Source organism: Dasypus novemcinctus, chromosome 2, assembly GCF_030445035.2.
Source record: "Dasypus novemcinctus isolate mDasNov1 chromosome 2, mDasNov1.1.hap2, whole genome shotgun sequence".
NCBI lineage: Eukaryota > Metazoa > Chordata > Mammalia > Cingulata > Dasypodidae > Dasypus > Dasypus novemcinctus.
The window spans coordinates 73,145,560-73,166,004 of NC_080674.1; the positions used below are offsets into that span (position 1 = coordinate 73,145,560).

Here is a 20,445-nt window from a genome sequence, read left to right on the forward strand (position 1 = left end):
TCTTTTCCTTCTAAAACCATATCATTTCTCCTTTAGAAGAACTACTTTGGCTCTGGCATGTTGGAGGTTTCTAAAGAAATCAATTATGTTGTTTAAAAAAATATGAATTTATGTTGGAGATTCAGAATGGATAAGATAGCTATCCCATTTCCTATTAACACCTTCTGAAACATAACAGGGAAAAATAAACCCCCATAATATTTTTTTGAAAATGAAGCTACTGTGGGACACAAGCAAACTCTGAGTGACCAAGTCTAAGATAGTCATATTCCATGAGAACACCCATTCAGTCTTTCATTAACGCAATATGTAGTTGTTGAATAAATATTCTTTAAACTATAGACCAAGGTTATTAGCAATGCGTCAATATGTGTTCATCAATTGTAACAAATGTTCCACACTAAGGAAAGATGTTGTTAAAGGAGGAAAGTATGTGGGTTGGTATATGGGAATGCCCTATATTTTTTATGTAACATATATGTACTCTAAAGCTTCTTTTAAAATAAAAATATGATTGGAAAAAAAGGCACTGTGATAAGGAGTAGAGTGTGGGGGTGGGATACCAAAACATTCTCCTTTATTGAGGCACTTACAGTCAAGAAAGAAATAAAACATGAAGCAAAATCGGGTAAATGTTTTAAAATTTAGCTTTTAACATTGCATCATGAAGGTAAACTCAGAACTTTGAGTTGCTCTTCCCCATTCCTGTGATTGCACACACATTTGGGATCTATTGACTGTTCAAATTGTACACATGGCTAAGTAATAGAGAACCAATTAAATTTTGTCTTGGCAGCAGAGCATCTTCAGACATAAAATCAATATACCTCACATGTTAACAGACCTCTTCACTTGGATTGTGGCAAGTAGATGACCTAACAACTGAAGACCAGGATGCACAGCAACCTAGCTTAGCAATGAAGTCACTAGACCAGCGGGATGACTAAGAGCTACAGAAGTTACAGGATGCTTGGGTGATAGGAAGTCCATGATAACTTCAGCTCTTTATTAAGCAACTCAAAAACCTCTGTATTGGGAGTGGATGTGGCTCAAACAGTCGAGTGCCCACCTACCACATGGGAGGTCCTGGGTTCCATTCTCAGTCTTCCTAAAGAAGACAAGCAAGACAGTGAGCTGACACAACAACATGACAAAACTAGATGAGGCAACAAGGAGACACAATGAGGAAGCACAATGAGAGACACAACAAGCAGGCAGCAGATGTGGCTCAAACAATTGGGCAGCTCCTTCCCACATGGGAGGTCCCAGGTTCCGTTCTCAGTGCCTCCTAAAAAGAAGATGAGCAGACACAGAGAGCACACAATGAACAGGAACAGAGAGCAGACAGCGAGTACCAAAAAAAGAGGGGAGGTGGGAAATAAATAATATCTTTAAAAAAAACAAGCAGGAAGCAAATGTGGCTCAAGCAGTTGAGCACCCACCTCCCATATGGGAGGTCCTGGGTTCAGTTCCCAGTGCCTCCTAAAAAGAAAAATGAGCAAAAAAAAGCAACAAGCATAAACAATGAGCTAACAGATAAGGGAGCCATCTCTGGGGGGGGGGGGGAGCCTCTGTATTGGGAGCTATTCCACAAAATATTTGTATGGCTTACTGGCATTACTAGATAGAACTCCCTTAAGTTGCATGACATCTTCTTTTCTCTAAATTTGCCCCTGATATTGTTATATTGGGTTTAATTAAAAGCAACATTTTATGAAATACGTCATAGGTGAGAAAGTAAATAGTGAAACAGGTAAGGAAGGAAAAAATCTTGAATTATACCAAAGAGGAAAAAAGAACATTTAAATATTTTAATACAGTCATAACCAATGCTCCCTCTTGACTGGGTAGAAGAGGAATAAAATCAGGCAATTTCTAGAGACAATATTTCTGTTCTTCAGAAGTAGCTAAGGTTGTAGAAAACATGGCCTCTGAGACTGGGTAAAAATAAGTTTAAATTCCAGTCCTATCATTGACTGTATTATCTTGAGCAAATTCCTTCACTTCTACAAGCCTGTCTCCCCTACTGAGCACAGGGGCTCATAAAACCTACTACATAAAGCTGTTGTGAAGATTATCTGAGATTACATACACAAAGTGCAACAGGAATTCCAAAAATATTTGTTCCCAATGTGGGTCTGCCAGCTGTTCTGGGTGGGCCATATTCATTCATTCAGATATATTTATTAAACACCATGAGGTATAGGTATTGTGCCAGCACTAAAATATGATGACTAAGACCCTCAAGGAGACCCCATCCCTATTCTGGGAATTTTAGACCCTGCCTTCCCCTAGGAAATCTCCTAAAACTGGTGAAGGCAACATTGACTGATAATGGGTATGTCCAAGGACAAGACAGGTTAAACATCAGCAGATTCAGAATTTGAGCATCATCTCCATACTGTATTTTCTCCTTGCAGTTCACTGTGAGCTTATTAGGGTAGTGGGAGATTCAAGTCACTAGGGGCAGTATCTGAAGTGGGGGAGGGGAGTCATAGAGGAAGACCCACCCAGGAAAATAGGACAATTTTTACTACTTCCACGATATATTTGAGTTCTTTTCCCCTTTCCTTTAAATTCAATCAATTTAGATGGCAAAATGGTAGTACAAATAACGAGGTGACTTGGGAAAGGAAGAATATTTGGGGAAGGAATTCATGAATGAGTCTTCATTGGCTGTGAAGCAAATAAGTCAGTGTTTCCCTAAATGCATTCTTCAGGACACTGGCCCTCCATAAATTCCAAGCTCCAAGAAAGGAACCTAAAAATCTGCATTTTCCCAAGTTTTCCAGCTGAGTCTTATTATGCATGTTTGATCCCTACCATGTCTACTGCTGGATAATTCTATCAGCCTAATAGCCCCTATGGTTCCAGCTCTAGAATGAACTCCTAACATTTTCTGTTAGTAGACACAGGTCCTGTCTGCGTGGCATCCATGTGTACCAGGAGGTACTATTGTAGTCTTCTTATCGCCTGGCAAAGCCTTCAGTCCCTCTTTTATCAGCACAACTTAATACCACATAACGGATGGCATTGTTCATGGTTATGTTTGTTTTTACAGTAGCTGAGTTTTTCTTTAGTTATTAAATATTTCAAAGAAAATGATGAAACAGACTCCCTTAATGTTTTGCCATATTTGTATCAGATCTCTCATTTTAAATAATAAAACATTATAGATACAGCTAAAGCCCCTTCTCCAGTCTTCCCCTCTCCCTCCTTCCCTCTCAGAGGTAACTACTACTGGGCACATAGAACCATTCCCAAGTATTTTTTCATATTTGGACTGCATATGTCTAAATCCATAAACACTATCTACTGCTCTTTTGTACTTCAATTTTTACATAAACTATATCATAGCCTACATATCATTTTGCAACTTTTTTTCACTCAACAATATTTGAGTTTTATGTATGTAGATCCTGGTTCATCTGTTATAATGCTCGAGTATTCCACCATATGAAAAAATTACACTTTATTTAGCTGAGGGGGCTTGTTTCCACTTCTTTCTCTACAAATATTGCTTCACTAAACATGCAGGCACTTTTCCTATAGAGTAGATACCTGAAAAGTGGAATTGCTTTATTTTAGGGTACAAAGGACTTCAAGTTTCCTACATATTGCCAAAGTTACTGTACAAGGTAACTGTAGTAATTTACACACACCTGCAAAATAAAACAAACTATTTCCTTACATCCTTGTCAACATTTGGTGGTATCAGGGTATTTAATTTTTGTGAATCCAATGAGTGTGAAGTAATGTCTATGGTTTTAATACACATTTCCCTGACTACTGCTGAGGTCAGGCATCTTTTTGTACATTAGTTTAGGATAGTTTCCTAGTCTGTGAATTGCCTGATCATATCATTTGCCCATCTTTTCTAACAGGTCGCTATTTTAAAAATAGATTTATAGGAATTATTTACATATTCTGAATATTTATTCTACAGTAGTTACATGCTTTATGAATATCTTCTCCCAGCCTGTGCCTTGTGTTTAATTTTGCTTATAGTTCTTTTTTATACAGTTATCATAAGTCTAATTAATATAGGTAAATAGGTCAAACTTTTCTTCATGGTTTGTGCTTTTTATAAATCTTGTTTGACTCTTTCTCTAATTACAAGTTCCTAAAAATATTTTTCATGTGTTGAAAGCAGCCGAGCTTTTAAGTCTTGCTTATTTATGCTTACAATCCCTGTGAGGGGTAGTCCTAGTGTGAAGAGGTTGCACTAGAAAAGCAGGGAACGGGAAGCGGACTTGGCCCAGTGGTTAGGGCGTCCGTCTACCACATGGGAGGTCTGCGGTTCAAACCCCGGGCCTCCTTGACCCGTGTGGAGCTGGCCCATGCGCAGTGCTGACGCGCGCAAGGAGTGCCCTGCCACACAGGGGTGTCCCCCGCATAGGGGAGCCCCACGCACAAGGAGTGTGCCCCGTAAGGAGAGCCGCCCAGCGCGAAAGAAAGTGTAGCCTGCCCAGGAATGGTGCTGCACACACGGAGAGCTGACACAAGATGACACAACAAAAAGAAACACAGATTCCTGTGCCGCTGACAACAACAGAAGCAGACAAAGAAGAAGACACAGCAAATAACATAAGAACAGACAACCGCGGTGGGAGGGAAGGGAAGATAAATAAATAAATAAACCTTTTAAAAAAAATTTACTCCAAAAAAAAAAGAAAAGCAGCAAAGAATAATCACATTTCTCTTGACGCAAGCACCTGGAAATATATTTTGCCTTGCACAGCCTGTACTGGCTTTTAGGATCCCCACTGTCCAAATCTTTTGGAATCCTGTTCCCAGACTTGTGGTCACTAGAAAGGATGTGAGACAGAAAAAAATAACTAAGTTGCTTCAGTGAGACAGGTGCATACTAGGATGTATATCACACAAGAATCAAGGACCTATTGAACCCCTGAAAGAGACTCTCTAACAAACATTGCTAAGCCCACTGAAAACCACCAACTCCACCAAGGCAACAGCTGTGGGGAAGTACTTTGATTTCAGCAGCATAACACAGTATAAAGAAACCTATTCTAGACTTTGTTTTACTATACAACCAGACATGCATACAAGGAACTTAATTTCTCCAAGTTAAATTTCATCTGTAAAATAGGTGGTCTTCTGGGGTGACATCATCAACATGGTGGCATAGATAGCCTCTGGGGGGAAAAAAAACCTCCCAGAGAGTCACTTGCATAGAACTCTGGTGGTTTATAGGGACTGAGAAAGAGTCTACAAATGTTGAATTGAAAAAAAAGAAAAATATCAGGTAGGGAACTTTCATTCCAGACCTTTAGTCCTCTTACTTCCCCTTCACTTGGTTCAGCAGAGCTTGGGAATTGCTCAGAAGCAGCAGCCAGGACCTCTCCAACCTCCCACTAGGACCCAGACTATAAACCCCCAGAAGGAGGATAAAAAGAGAGACCACCAGAAGTGTGGCTAGCAAGGGACATGCTCACTCAGTAAGGAGAAACTGACCTTCAGAGTTAACTCATCAAGATAATCAGATGCTCAAGCACAAACAAAAACTTACAAGCCATACTAAGCAACAGGAAGATAAGGCCCAGTCAAGGGAACAAATTAAAACTTCAGAGGAGACATAGAATTTGGACAACTAATCAAAGAATGTCAAACAAATCTCCTAAATCAATTCAAGGAGATGAAGGAAAATATGCATAAAGAGATAAAGGATATTAGGAAGACAATGTGTGAGCACAAAGAAAAATTTGGAAGTATAAAAAGAAACATAACAAATTATGGGGATTAAAGGCACAATAGTAGAGATGAAAATACATTAGAGGCATACAAAAGCAGATTTGAGCAGGCAGAAGAAAGAAAAGTAACAGACCTTACGGGAATGAAAGACAGGATGGATGAGACTAAAAATACATTAGAGACACATAAAAGCATATTTGAATTGCTTGAAGACAGAATTAGTGATTTTGAAGACAGAATATCTGAACTAGAAAAGACAGGAGAACAGAAAGAGAAGAGATTAGAAGAAATGGAACAGAGTTTCAGAGAAATGAATGACAAAGCAAAATGTATAAACATTCACATTATTGATGTCCCAGAAAGAGAAGAGAATGGAAAAGGGGCAGAAAGAATATTTGAGAAAATAATGACTGAAAACTTTCCAACCCCTATGAAAGACACAAATATCAATATCCAAGAAGGAAAATGCACCCAAAACCAAATAAATCTGAATAGGCGTACCCTGAGACACCTACTATTCAGAATGACAAATCTCAGAGATAAAGATTCTGAAAGCAGCAAGAGAAAAGCAAAGCATCACATACAAGGGAACCTTGATAAGATTAAGTGCTGACCTCTCATCAGAAATCATGGAAGAGAAAGAAAATTGCATGATATATTTAAGGTACTGAAAGAGAAAAACTGCCAGCCAAGAATTCTGTATCTGGCAAAATTGTCCTTCAAAATAGAGGGTGAATTCAAAGTCTTCACAGACAAAATCTGAGATAATGTGTTACAAAAAGACCAGACTTGCAAGAGATACTAAAGGGGATGCTGCAGCCTGCAAGGAAAAACAAGGGCAACAGATTTGGAGAAGATTATGAGAAGGGTAAACTAAAGGATAAGAAGACAGACAATAGAAGGATATGACAACAGAGAGCTGAAGGACAAAATGGATGAAGTAATGCCTTTACAATAATAACATTGATTGTTAATGGATTGAACTCCCCAGTCAAAAAGCATAGACTGAGAGAATGGATTAAAAAATACAAGCTGTCTATATGTTATCTACCAGAGACCCAACTCAAATGTAAAGACACAACCGATTAGAAGTGAAAGGTTGGAAAAAGGTATTCCATGTAAATAGTAACCAAAAAAGAGCTGGAGTAGACCAGATAAATGCAAAATAAAAACATTAGAGTATATGAACAATAATTACTGAGTGCAACTGGCAAATTGTTCCTGTGATCAGTATTCTGTAACTTTTTTCATACAAAATAAACACTTGCTTTTAATTGAGGGCTAGAAAAGAGATATATTTTTGGATACTTCATTTTTCTTTAAGTCTTTCTTATTCATAATCTTTAATTAAAGTAATCTATCTGGATCAATAATGATTTAGCATGACTACTGTTGAAAAAGATTTTACGTTTTCTGCCTCATAAATTATGAGTTGGTAAATTGTTATCTGCTATAATTCATCCCAATAAGATGTGAAGAATTCCCAAACAGGAATTTAATTATCTAGAAAGAATTATGGCCTAAATGGAAATTAAATAACTAAACCATTCTTAGAGATTATGTCCAATAGTGCTATAATATAAAAATGAGAATTGTTATAATTAATTCTATTATATTTGAATTATTATTTACATTTATAAATGTTTGTTGCTATGCTATCTATTTTTTATAATTGATTATATTAACTGTAACCTGGCCTTGCACTTTCATTTAAAATTTGTAATTTCTTTCAATCCATTTTTCTATTTATTTTACACTTTTACAATGAAGGACTTTTTAACAGCTTTTTTAAAAAGCCATTGATTATACACTTTGGGTAGATCATATGGTATGTGAATATATCTCAGTAAAACTGCTTAATAAATAATGGTGAAAGAATAGCCAGAAATAGCAGCTATGTACAGCAAGGGAAACAGAGATTGAGAGGTGAAGAATTTTCATGTTTCTTTGTCTGTTTATTATTTAAATTTAAATATTTAAAAATTTTTAAAAATTTAAAAATTACTGGAGTGATAAATGCACAACTATGTGACTATATTAAATACCATTGATTGTATACTTTGGACAAACTGTATGCTTTATTAATATGTATCAATAAAATTGATCTATTTTTTTAAAAGTTCGACTACATAGAAAAGGAGGTTGCAATAAAGGGAGAGAGAGACCAAAAAAGAAAAGATAGAACATATAAAAACCAAAAGACAAAATGGCTGAAGTAAGTATTGTCTTACAGTAATAACAGAATATTCACGGATTAAACTCCCAAATCAGAAGACACAGATTGGCAGCTTGGATAAAGAAGGCGTGATCCAACTATATGTTGTTTACAAAAGATTCACATTAAACCCAAAGACACAAATAGGTTGAAAGTGAAAGGTTGGAAAAAGATAATCCATGCAAATAGTAACCAAAAAAAGAACTGGGATAGCTATACTAATATGAGACAAAATAGACATCAAGTCAAAAGCTGTTATATAAGACAAGGAAGGACACTACATATTAATAAAAGGACAACCCACCAAGAAGAAATTATCATAAATATTTATGCATTTAACCACAGTGCCCCCAAAATACATGAAGCAAGTATCCTCCCTTCTTTTTTTTTCGTGTTTTTTATTTTATTATCTTTTTAATATCCATGTATCTACATGGATGACACAAAATATTACCTTAAATAATGTAAGAGGTTCCCATATACTCTACTCCCCACACTCCCTACTCCCCCCACATCAAAAACTTCTTTCATTAGTGTGGTACATTCATTGCATTTGATGAGTACATTTTGGAGCATTGCTACAGAGCATGGATTATAGTTTATGTTGTAGTTTTCACTGTCTCCCGTCCATTCAGTGGGTTATGGTAGGATATATAGTGTCCTGCATCTGTCCCTGCAATATCATTGAGGATATTTCCAAGTCCTGAAAATGCCCCAATATCACACCTCTTTTTCCCTCTCCCTGCCTTCAGCAATTCCCGTGGCCACTGTCTCCACATCAATAATATAATCTCTTCCATAGCTAGAGTCACAATATTTCTACAGTAGAATACCAGTAAGTTCACTCTAATAGATATTTTATTCCTCCATCATGAAGACCCTGGAATGGTGATGTCCACTCCACGTCTAAATTGAGAGGGGGCTTAGATCCCACATAGCTAATGGACAGAATTCTCCTGCTTGCAGTTGTAGACTCTCGGTTCCCTGGTGTGGTAGATCACTACCAAGCACCAGCTGGTGATGCAACTAGAGAAAGACCTTGAATAAAAGGAGGAAATGGTAAAGACAAATGAGTTTATATGGCTAAGAGACTTCAAAATGAATCGGGAGGTCATCAGAGGGGTCTCACTTATGCACATTTCAGCAGTATCTCAGAGACAGTCAAAGTAGATACAATCTCAGGTAGTGGTGCTCCTGAGGGCTACGGAAACGCCCAGGCCCTGCGGTCATGACAGATGACTCTGGAGTTCAGTGCCTTGCCAGTGGGCCTTACTTTGGAATTTGTGCTCCTGAGTGTGATGGTGTGGGACTCAGATGTGACCTCTCTACACATGCCTCTTCTGACACTTTTACTGAACCTGTGGTTATGCTGGGGTTCGTGTATGCTGGGGTTGAATCTTTGGACTGTCTATGTGCCAGGTGGGCCCTGAGGCTTAGCAGAGTTGCAGCACCTACTTTGCAGTTCGTTGGACTTACCCAGGTCAGCTAACAGGGAAGTGAGGATCATCAACGCCCTCCCTTCTTGAACAACTGAGAAAGGCAGTATTGTATCATGGTGAAGTACAACAATCAGATGTCAACAGGCCACCATTTAGCTCCTGGCCTCACAATTTCCCAGATAACCTGGGGCAATTATTGTTTGGTTTTTCTAGATTTCTGCCTCCTTAACTTCATCTGTGTGCTTAGTAAGGTCACTCAATTTTTTATTAAAGTAAGAGGAAAACTCATTTTCCAACAATAAAATTAATGATTCAAGGGAAGTTTTAATTGCTTTTTAGTTAATGTTTTACTGTAATATGTGAACCAGAACTCAAAACAAAATTAAAATTTTTCTTCTCTTCTACTGTCTCAAAATATTTTGTTTTCTGATAAGAAGAATCAGACTCATCAAGAACCTCATCAGGAACTGACAACCTTCAACTTACTTTCAAGGCTAATACCTTTATTACACTAATCTTATTACCCTACTCTTAGGTCACTTGAAGACAATGACCCAGATTTTAGATCGCCAAGGCAGGACACAGGTGATTCTGGGTGGGTGAGACCTCTGATATTAAGAGTGTCAGCCTTAGGAATCTAGCATATGAAAGTCGAATAAAGTAAAAAAGACATGACTTTGGCCAGAGAATTGTCAACAAATGAGCAAAGGAGAACATGGCACATATGTTTTATGTGCCTTAAATGTGAAACTATAAGACAGGCAAGAGCTAAGCCGGACTCCCCAGCAAAAAGTGCCCCAGCCTGGGTCCACCTGGGTCTATTATCCTTCCTCAGTTCTCCTAGATCCAGCTTTTTAGCAATGTCGGCCTCAATCTGCAATGCACAGAAACAAGTATACATCAAAGTTTGTATCACTTCATGTCTCTGTTCTCCAGAGTTCAGTGACCAGAGAACACATATCACCCTCAAGATGCCTTTATTATGCCTGTCATAGCACCATGTACAGAATGGACCATCAGGGAAGGTCTGGGTCATCAGTGGCATAGTAAATGGAGTCATTGATCCCTTCACCTACTCACATCCTACTCCTCTAGCCTTCTAACGTCCCTTCTTATTTCTCCCCTCCCCTTAACTCATTTCAGTTTTTAAAACCCCCCTACACTTTCAAGTGTTTTGCTCTACTCGACTCAACCAGTAATTCTCATCCCTGGCTGCCTATTAAAAGCCCCTGGGTGGGAAGCAGGTATAGCTCAGTAGCTGAGCCCTTGCTTCCCCTGTACAAGGTTCTTGTTTCAAATGGTTCAATCCTCGGTACCTCTGAAAAAAACTTCTTAAACTTTAAAATAAAATAAAAAAAATTCCCTGGAAACTAAAAGGAAATCCTGTGCCTTGCCCCTTAGAATCTGATGAATTGGATTGTTTGGTTCTAGCCTTGGCGTGGGTTATTTGTTTTGATTGCTCGATTGCTTTACTCTCTGTAGGAGATGTTAACCTGCAGCCAGGCTCACAAACCACCACCTGAACAGAGACCTGGTCCAGACCTTACGTCTTCCATCCTCATGTAAAAACAAACAAACAAAACAAGTTCTCTGGAATTAGGTCATAGACCCCACACCTACTCTACCCTCACCATCACCCTTGTCTGCCTGAATAATTTGTCATTCAAGATTCAACTGAGGGAGTGTATATGGCTCCAGCAGTTGAGCACCTGCCTCCCACTAGGGAGGGCCTAGGTTGGGCCCCCAGTGCCTCCTGAAAAAACAAAAAAGCAAACAAGAAAAACATATGGGAAAATCAACTCAGGGAAGCCAATGGTTAAATGCTGCCTTCCCACATACAAGGTCCCAGGTTCAATCCCCAGCTCCCTGTACCTAAAAAAAAAGATTTAAATGAGGGGAGTGGATGTAGTACAGTAGTTGAGCACCTGCTTCCCATGTCCAAGGTTCTGGGTTCAATCCCTGATACCTTCTAAAAACAAAACAAACAAGCAAAAGAAAAAACCAACTCTCATTGGGGAGCAGATGTAGCTCAGTGGTTGAGCATCTGTTTCCCATGTACAAGGTCCTGGATTCAATCCCTGGTACCTCCTAAGAAAAAACTTCAACTGAAACATCACCTATTCCATGGGTTGAGAGATCCAGGTACCACTCGCTCATCTCGCTTATGCCCTATGCATGTTCCTGTTAGAGTTTTTATCTCCCTCTTCATAACAGTAATTATTCTCATGTCTGTACTATACCTCAGTAAACTGTGAGTTTCTTGAGAGTAGGAATTGTATCGTATTTATTCTGCATCCTCACAGCATAACTTATGCAGTGCCTGGCACATGACTGGCATACAATAAATGCTTTTGAGGGAGAGAGAAACAGCAGGAATGAAGAGACAGAAAAGGAAATTCAAAGAGAAGAAACATCTCTCCTCTATTCTCATCCTCTAGCCTTCCAAGGATGAAATGAGTTTTAAGTATATGTTGGAGGCTGTGATGTAAAGAAACAGCACAGAAAGTAAAACCTAAGACAACTCTCAATTTTTAGACAAAGTAAATTATAAAAAAGCAAGCCCATATGTAGAAAGCATTTTTAAAAAATATTTCTGGGAAGCAGATGTGGCTCAAGCAATTGGGCTCCCATCTAATATATAGGAGGTCAAGGGTTTGATGCCCAGGGCCTCCTGGTGAAGGCGAGCTGGCCCATGCGGAGTGCTGGCTCATGTGGAGAGCTGGCCTTCACGGAGTACCACCCCATGCAGGACTGCTGCCCCAAACAGGAGTCTTGCCCCACACAGGAATGCTGCCCCGTGCAGGAGTGCTGGCCCACACAGAGATGGCGCAGCAAGATGGCGCAACGAAAATAGACACAGAGGAGAGACAATAAGAGAGATGCAGCAGACCAGGGAGCTGAGGTGGCACAAGAGAATGATTGCCTCTCTCCCACTCCGGAAGGTCCCAGAATCAGTTCCCAGAGCTGCCTAATGAGAATACAAGCAGACACAGATGAACACACAGCAAATGGACACAGAGAGCAGACAATGGAGGGAGGGGGGAGAAATAAATAAATCCTAAAAATATATATATTTCTGGTTATGGTCTAAGGACAGTAAGTATTCATCTCCATCCTCTACACTGTTTTAGTCAGCCAAAGGGCTGCTGATGGAAAGTACCAGAACTCTGTTGGCTTTTATAAAGGGTATTTATTTGGGGTAAAAACTTATAGGCCCAAGGCCATAGAGGCCCAACTGAAGTTACCATAAGAGGTATTTTCTCACCAAAGTCAGCTGCCATGTGTTGAAACAAGATGGTGGGCAATTCTATGAGATTTCAGCCTTCCCCTCTGAGCTTCCTCTCTCAAGCTCAGCTATTCTGCATCTTCCCTACTTCAGCTGCAGGCTGTCATAGGGTTTGTCTCTTAGGACTTCCTATGTAAGTCTCATCTGTCCTGCTCTCTCCACAAAGTCAGCTGTAAGCTATCAGACAAACTGGCTCATCCCAGGGCCTCAGCTGTTTGAGCCTTCTCCTTTCTGTCACTTTGCAGGATCAAAAATGACAGAGCTGGGAAGCAGCTGTGGCTCAATCAGTGGGGCTCTGTCTACTACATGGGAGGCCCTGTGTTCACATCCTGGGGCCTCCTTGTGAAGGCAGGCTCGTCTGCATACCGCAGCTTGCCTCTCGGCCCACAAGCACCAGAGTACCACCGGTCCACAAGCGCCACGGAGAGCCGACTCAGCAAGGTGACACAACAACAAAAAAAAAGGGAGACAAACAAAAAGAACACAGAAGAGCGCACAACGAATGGTCAGAGAGCAGACAACAAGCAAGCCACATGTGATGGGGAATAAATAAAAATAAATACAGACACACAGAAGAACACACAGCAAATGGACACAGAGAGTAGAGAGCAAGCAAGCTGCAAGTGGGAAGGGGATAAAAAGAAATGACAGAGCTCTCTCTTTCTGTGTGTGTCTGTGTGAGTGTCCATTTATAACAGACCCAGCAAGGGGGCAGGGACTCAACTTGAGTCACACCCTACTAGTGTGGTTGAATCAAAAGCCCTAAAAGCAATCTTAACAGGTAATCTAATCAAAGGCCCCTCAAATGAATTTAATGCAATCAAAGGGTATCACACCCAGATTACAAACATAATCTTTCTCTTTTTAGAGTTCATAAATAATCTCAAACTGCCATGTACATCATTAGTGACCCTGACCTTTCCTGACATTCCATTCTGTACCTGGTGGCTGTGGCAGAAAAACAGTCCCTCCAAAGAAGATCACACTCCAAATTCTGGGGCCTGTGATTTTTACCTTACATGGCAAAAGGGACTTTGCAGATGTGATTGAGTTAAGGATCTTGCCATGGAGAGATTATCCTAGATATTTGGGCTAGCTTAATTTAATCACAAGCATCCTTTTAAGTGAAAGAGGGAGACAAGAGAATCAGCATCAGAGGGATGCAGTGTGAGAAAGACTTGACGGGCTATTGCTGGCTTTGAAGATGGAAAGAGGCTACAAGCCAAGGAAAGCAGGTGGCCACTAGAGGCTAGAAAAGGCAAGAAAACAGCTTCTCCACGAGAGCCTCCAGAAAGGAGTGCAGTTCTGCCAACACCCTGATTTTAGCCCAGCAAAATTCATTTCAAATTTCTGATCTCCTGAATTGTAGATAACAAATTTGTAGTGAATCAAGCCATAAAATCTGTGGTGATTTATTACAGCAGCAGTAGAAAACTAATTCAGTGGTTGTAAAAGTATTCCCGGAGTACACTCATACCTGTCAGGGCATGTTCCCTGCTTTGAATTAATGTTACCCATGCCATAGTTACATTACTGTGCAACAATCACTAATAGTCTTGATGATGACCTGGAGTCATTACGAGATCCTCAATCATCAATGAAAGAATAAGCAGTTGTAATGCAGTGCTTTATTTACTTTATCATGGAAGGGAGGATACTATACAGTTCATGTCCAAAATAGACATAGTATAATCAAGCATAAAACAAGAATTTGGAAAAATACTCTTAAAAAACTTTTTTGAAATACTTTCAAACCTATAGGACAGTTAAAAAATGAATGCAAACCCCATACAGAGACTCCAAAATAGCCCTACTTCCATATACCCAGATCTACCAATTTTAACATTTTACCACATTGACTCTCGCTAGCTGGCTATCTACCTAGCTAGCTAGCTATTTTCTGAACACTTGAGTGCAGGTTTTATGCGTCATGCTTCTTGAACACTTAATACTGCCATGTACATTTCTAAAGAACAGGGATATTCACTATGTAACTGCCTTAAGTGCAGTTATCCAGTTCAAGAAAATTAACATTGATGTAAAGTTTACAGTCTCTATTCCAATTCTTCATATGCCCCGCTAACGTCCATGAAACAGTTCTTGGCTTTGGACTGCAGCCTGCACTTGAAAACCTTGGAGACCAGCACCTGTGATGGCCTGGCCTCCAATCCTTGGATGTGTTGTGCCTCCTGAAGGACACCAGGCTTCTCTCTAAGGCTAGGAGGGGACAGAGCAGGAGTGGGAGGATAAAAGTCTTCAAAGTGTCTTCTCTCAGGAGGAGTAGATGCAAAATAATCAGATTTCCTGATACTAAAGATGTCTGACTCTTAATCCAGACTATCTGGAAGAAGGAGGAGGAAGAAGGAAAAGAAAAATCATCAGTGGTGAACTCAAACTATTCTTGGAATAATTTACTGCATTTGAAAAGAGAATTCAGGTTAACCCTAAACTAGCCAGAAATTTTACAGAATCAGTATTCATTTTCTGAGCTTTCCAGTCAGTCAGTATTTTGACATACAGCTTACTTGTTTGGGTTTTACTCTTTCATGGATTTTTTTTCAGGCTCTTGTTTTGGGCTTCTCTTTTAGCTGCAGTACTATTTTTCATCCTCCCTTTTCCCCCATCCAAGCTCAGAACCAATTGAGAGAGGCATAGAAATCAGAAAGATGGAGATCAAAATGTCAGCTTGATTACTGGCCAACTGTTTGGAGAACCACCCTTAGGTACGGTCCAATAATCAGCTTCCTAATATGAAAACGCAAAATTAAGCAGAATGACCAACTCAGTTCCCCAGAGAGGCAGCTGGTGAACAGTGTCCCATCCCCAGGGGCACAGCACTGCCCTCAGGCAGATGAGGAACCAGAAGGAATGCCTGTCTTCTCCCTACCTCATTGACCAGGTAAGTCAGTTGTCCCAGGGAGCAATGAGTGAGGAGGAAGAAAGGACAGGTGTTTTACCCTAATGGAAACATCAGTAGGGATACCTGAGGAATAGAGAATAAGCAGTTTCCACTTGTAAGTGATAGCAAGTAAAGCTACGCTATAATTAAGCAAACTAAGTAATTATATCTAGAGAAATTCAAAAACAAAATTTACAAGATCTAACTAAAGAATCATCACCCTAAAGCACCACCAGGAGCCACAGTCTCTTAGTGTGATGGGGCATGGTCTAAGGTTGTCACTAGGAACGAGGTGCAGATTTCACACATATTATCCATTGTCTTTAGAAATTACAGCTCATCCAAAGTTATAACATTATTCTTACTTATATAAGATTTACTTTCCTGAGTGGGAGAGAAAGGGGAAGAATTAGCAGCATTCCAGAAATAACACTTAACCCAATCTACCTTCTCTATTATTGAAATGCTCATGAGTTGTATTCCTTATAGTTCCTTATATTTATTTTTTATTTTACCCTGGGATAAACTTGATGAAGAATACAGGGGGAAATTTTTCCAAGTATGAATATAAACAAGACACATGGCAAAAATGACCCTACAAACACTTGGTTTATGCTGACCGAAGAACTACATTATCAGATAAAAGGCAGATCATGTAATAAAATTTGTGAAATTTGAAAGAATGATATCAATGTCAGTTATAAAAGATTAATAAATAAGCACAGTCCCCATATCATAATTTAAATTATAGAAACCTGGAGTTTTTGTTTTATTCTTCAGATGTACTTACTTGCTCCTGAGGAGTTGGGGATCTAGGTGAAAAAAAGTAGGCTTTATTTTTAAAATAAAGGTCACAATATTTTTAAAAACTGGATTAATCATATGAATTTATTTTTAATATAAAATAATCATTTTTAAATTCTGAATGACTTAATTCATTATTCATTTTCTTAAGTGAATTCATTAATCCTTTTATAAACACAGAAACAACCTTCCTCCCCCCCAAAAAAAGCGTTTGGCACCATTTCCTTTATTTTCCTGCCACCAAGCCCTTCCCCCTACATTTGATGAGGTTTAGTCCAATTCTGAAAATATTATATACTATGCCTGCAAATTGCTAAGAAACAAAGTAGAAAAAAGATGAGCATTCCTCCTCACTCCCCAGAAGTCAGCCTCCACCCTTCTGTAACACTCCCTTTTTGTCTTAGGAAAGTTTTTGGTTGGCAAAAAAAAAAAAAAAAAGATTTGCCCTTAACAACAAATCACTGCTGTTGCTAGGTGATTGTGACACAGGAAGAGTTACTTCCAATCAGAGAGAAGCCCCAGCAGTCACACTATGACACGCCACTATAAATATAAGAGCTCTCCCCTTTCTTTGGCCCTTCTCTCCATCTGTTACCAGTGTAACCGGTAAGAGAAACATCTACAATGGCCAGATCCATCAGCAGAAAGTACAGCTGCTCCAGAGACTATCTGAGCACAATCTCCAGAAAGAAATCACACTCCAGTACCGTGCTTGGCCAAAGAAATTATTCACTCTACGTGAACAGGGTCCTAAAAGAAGTAGCTCCCGAGAGGAGCATCTCATCTCGCACCTTGGACGTCATGAACACCCTGATCAACAACATCTTTGAGCGCATTGCTATGGAGGCCTGCAACATGATGTATTTCAGAAATCGTTGCACTCTCACTCCAGAAGACATCAAGAAGGCAGTGTATTTGCTGTTACCTGGGAAGCTAGCTAAGTACGCAGTGGCTTTTGGAAGCGAAGCAGTCACCAGATATGCCCGCTCCTAAACTCCATGTACCAGCTTAATTGAATCTTGGGGGAAATAAACCAAGCATACTACCTTAATGATCCCCACCATATTGAATTCACTCTTTTTTTTTTAAGAGCAGAACTGTGTTTCCTGGTATCTTCCTATTTCTCTTATCTCCAGAACTGAATTCCTTATTCTTTTACTTTTTAGCCATTTCCCTGTTTAGGCTTTCCTGGCATCTGATTCCCTCCCAGAGGGAGGGAGAGAATTTTTCCTACAGATGTGTAAATCTCATATAAAGTCAATGCTTAATATATAGTTAAGGTATTGTTAGCTATGTACAGGATGATTTGATCCAACTATTTTGACCAGCAGGTCATACTCTCTGAATTTATGGAGACAAATATTTTGATCAGAAGTATACCAGCACTGAAAATTTCTCATCAAAAATGTATTTTCTAGAGTGAAATCCATTCAATCAATTTAGTTCCTTAATGAATTTTCTATAGAGCATGTTTATTACCTTATTTTGGTTTAATTTTTATTTCCTGAATTTATTTTTAACAAGCTCAGTTCATTTCCATGCAAATTTTATCTTAAAGATTTGGTTCACTGAAGTTTATTGTTCTACATTTACAACATATTAAGAAAAACACTCGTGATCCTACCACATTATTCCTGAAAAAGAACTTCACATAGTTCACTGATAAGCTATCATAATCCCATCTCCCCATTCACTGTCCTATGTTCTGTTTTTCTCAATACTATGTTTCTAAGACTTATACCTGTGGATATATGTAGTCTAGTTCATTCTTTTCACTGCTATATAATGTTTCATACCCCAATTTAACTGTCTTCTCTTGATACAAATTTAGGTTGTTTTCTGGTTTTTTGCTATCATGAACAATGCTGCTACAATAATGAGAGTTATAAAAATAGCTAAGACTTACATATTCCTTGTTATGTGCCCAGCACTTCACATACATTATTTAATCCTCTCAACAACTTTGGCATATTAGTTATCTCCATCCCACAGATCAAGAAGATGAGGCACAGAGAAATAAGCAACTTATTTAAGAAGCCAGGATTTGCTCAGGTTAGCATAGGGCATGTGGACTGCTAAACTACGTGCTCTGACCATTCCTGTGCATATCTTTTGGAATACACGTACAAGAATTTCTCTAGGGAAGATAAGAAAGCTGGGTCATCGGTAAGCCCAAACTCATCTTTACTAGATAGTGTTAGTCTATCTCCCAAAGTGTTTGTACCAATTTACATTCCCATTAGCAGTAGGTAAGAGTCATTTAGGTTCTTCTGGTTTCTAGGAACACATAATTTAAGCTTCCTAAAGGAAAGGTGGCTTGCTGTTATGTATTCTGAATTTTAGGACAGGAACTGAGTCTCTCATTGAGGACCTACTCTGTTTCTAATGGGGTTGCACACTTCTAAATGCCTCATTTTTGGTGTCTCAGGCAATAGACTCCAACAGGCTTCACTCATTCTGAGTCAGGCCTAGATAGAGGTTGCTGGCGGTCCTAGGGATTGGTTGACCTTGCTATGATGCCCACATCTGACCCTTAGCTTTTGCTTGGGGCAGAGAGGCCTCATGATCTCTCAGGGGTCAGTAAATTACAGCCTGTGCCAAATCTGGCAGCAGGCTTTTTGGGGGATGGCCCCATAAGCCAAGAAAGGTTTTTATGTTTTTTAAGCAATGTGAAAAAAAAAAATACTGAGAATATTCAACAGGCCAAATGTGGGCCACAAAGCCTTAAATATTACTACCGGTCCCTTTACAGAAAAAGTTTGCCAACCCCTGGTCTACATCTCACTGCTTTTGCAAGTTCTGTGACAAGGCAAGTTTTCCAAGGTTTCTACAGTTTGGAACACCCATGTCTATAGAGAAAGCTGCTTTTCAAATGATTGAAATAAGCATAGTAAATATCAATGACACTCAACTACTGTGGCAACTGACTAACCATTCCTACACATGAAAATTTCATGATAGGAGAGCGGATGTGGCTCAAGCAGTTGACCACCTGCTTCCCACATGGGAGGTCCTGGGATTGGTCCCTGGTGCCTCCTAAAAATATAAATAGACAAGTAAACAAATGAAAAAATCAACACAGCAATGCTGATGTGGCTCAGTAGTTGAGCACAGCTGCCCACATACAAGGTCCTGGGTTCAATCCCTGGCCCAGCTCCAGTACCTCAAAAGAACGTTTCTATTATAAATTGATGTGTTAAAGTTGGGTGAAGGGAACTAGTGGGTTCTCTATAGGTTATTTCTACTTTTGTGCATGTTTTGAAATGTTCTAAAATAATAGAAATTTGAAGCTTGAAAATAAGTTCAAGATTCTTGGCAAAAATTATCTGGAATTGGTTTCAACTCTGGTTATAAAAATGCCTGTATTTACAATAGCCTCTACAATTTAAAAATAGTCGTCCCACAGACTAGCTAACTTTCAGAAAGGATCAAAATCATCTAGTGCACATTTTTTACATCAATATGGCCATTTTACCAACTCTGTTTTTTCAGTCTTGGATCTTTGTAACCTGAGACAGTTAAATGGCAACGATAAAGTAACACAGACTGGATCTAAAATACATTTCCCCTTTCTTCTCAGAAATAGGGCCCCCAATTTTTAGCTGAGCACATGACCACCTAGGGTAAAGACTCCATTTACAAGCCTTCCTTCCAGCTAGGTTTGACCATGTGACCAAGTTCTGATTAATGAAAAGATATATGCAACTTCCAGGAAGTGTCTTTAAAGAATAGCACAGTCCTTTTTTCCTTTTTCTTCTATTCTGCTGGGTGGACTGAGGATGTGAAGGCTGGAGCTGGAGAAGCCATCTTAAACTAGGAGTTGAAACCTACATATTAAGAATGTTGTTGGAGGAGCAAGATTAAAGAAGCCTTGGTTTCTGATGATTGAACTGCCATTCTAGCCAGGACTATGCTTACATGAGAGAGAAATAAACTTCTATTTTGTTTAAACCACTGTTATTTTGGGTTTCTATCATTCATAGTCAAACCTAATTCTAGTAATCCAGAAGATTATTTACTGCTACACAATGCAGTTAGTCTCAAAATGATTGCACATTTATTTAATAAAAGCATGTTAATCCGGAAATGG

General features: G+C 39.2%; 1 protein-coding gene across 1 annotated transcript; it reads left to right on the forward strand.

Annotated features, from left to right (window-relative positions):
- The first annotated feature begins 16,905 nt into the window (after positions 1–16,905).
- Positions 16,906–17,406, forward strand: LOC139436660 (histone H2B subacrosomal variant-like). The gene has a single exon (XM_071208559.1). It carries the CDS (start codon positions 16,980–16,982, stop codon positions 17,346–17,348), a length of 369 nt encoding a protein of 122 aa, XP_071064660.1. The 5' UTR covers positions 16,906–16,979; the 3' UTR covers positions 17,349–17,406.
- Positions 17,407–20,445: the final 3,039 nt, after the last annotated feature.